Raw genomic sequence first — 1,276 nt, forward strand, 5'->3', positions numbered from 1 at the left:
GACAGGACAGGACAGGACAGGACAGGACCTGCACTAATCAAACTCAAACCCAAACGTCCACCCCCGCCCCCCCTCGTCACTGCTCTCCAGAGGACTTAAAAACCACAGGGCAACTTTTCAACACTCCTCCACCGACACCTCCCTCCAGTCGTGGCACGAAGCAGCGTCTGTCGACACCGGGACTCCTCCGTCCTCCATGAGAGAAGGAGCGCAGCAGCGGACCTGGGGAAACGGGATGTCAGCCTCCGTGTTGTCGGCCTTCTACGACATGGACGTCTTCTACAAGGTAGAGTCGGTCTTTAAAACTAAAACTAAAACTAATGTTCGGGCTTAGAGTTTGGGTGGACGAGCAGCGGAGCCGGGGCTGAAGGAGGGAGGGAGGGATGTAGATGGGGGAGTTGGTGCAACAAGTTGCAGGAAAGTTTTCACCATGTGCTCGGAACAGTCAGATGTGTTGATCTGAACCTGACTCTCACCCCCTCTCTCTCACCCTCACCCTCTCCCTTTCCCTCCAGCAGCAGGACCGAAGTCTGAACATGAACGCCCTGCACATTAACAACCTGCTGGACAAGAAGGCGGTGGGAGCTCCGCTCTCCACACCGGGCTCCGGCTCCTTCGCGCCGGGTTTCTTCCGCCGCAACTCGACCAGCAACGTGGAGGCGACGAACAACGGCAACAAATACTCCATGGCCTCGTACGGCAACTTGAAGGAAAACAGTCCGAGCAGCAACGTGTGCAGCAGCAACTTGTGCAGCAGCAGCAGCACGGCCCTCATGAACAAGGAGAATAAGTTCCGCGACCGAGCCTTCAGTGAGGGCGGGGAGCGCGGCGTCCTGCAGCCCAAGGCCGGTTCTCAGATCAACTCCACCCGCTACAAGACGGAGCTGTGCCGGCCCTTCGAGGAGAACGGCTCGTGCAAGTACGGAGAGAAGTGTCAGTTCGCTCACGGCTACCACGAGCTCAGGAGTTTGTCCCGCCACCCCAAGTACAAAACCGAGCCGTGCCGCACCTTCCACACCATCGGCTTCTGTCCTTACGGCCCCCGCTGTCACTTTATCCACAACGCCGACGAGCGCCGGCCCGCTCCGGCCGCCAACGCTAACGTGCAGCAGGCAGCAGAGCCGAGATCCGCCCGGGAGATGTGCGGCTACGGCCAGAGGGAGGCGCTGCCTCCGCTGCATCTGCATCAGCAGCAGCAGCAGCAGCTGAGCTTCACCCACAGGGACAGACCAAAGCTCCACCACAGCCTCAGCTTCTCCGGCTTCTCCTCCCCCCA

At 59.9% G+C, this 1,276-nt stretch overlaps 1 protein-coding gene across 1 annotated transcript in view; it reads left to right on the forward strand.

Annotated features, from left to right (window-relative positions):
* Nucleotides 1–1,276, forward strand: part of zfp36l2 (zinc finger protein 36, C3H type-like 2) — a 4,025-nt gene continuing 2,749 nt past the window's right edge. The window contains exons 1-2 of the mRNA XM_025060875.1: nt 1–286; nt 516–1,174. Coding sequence (XP_024916643.1) covers nt 197–286; nt 516–1,174 — 749 coding nt within the window. The 5' untranslated portion in view covers nt 1–196. The remainder of the gene's footprint in view (nt 287–515; nt 1,175–1,276) is intronic.

This window comes from Cynoglossus semilaevis, chromosome 12 (genome assembly GCF_000523025.1).
Source record: "Cynoglossus semilaevis isolate Cse_v1.0 chromosome 12, Cse_v1.0, whole genome shotgun sequence".
NCBI classification, from domain to species: Eukaryota; Metazoa; Chordata; class Actinopteri; order Pleuronectiformes; family Cynoglossidae; genus Cynoglossus; species Cynoglossus semilaevis.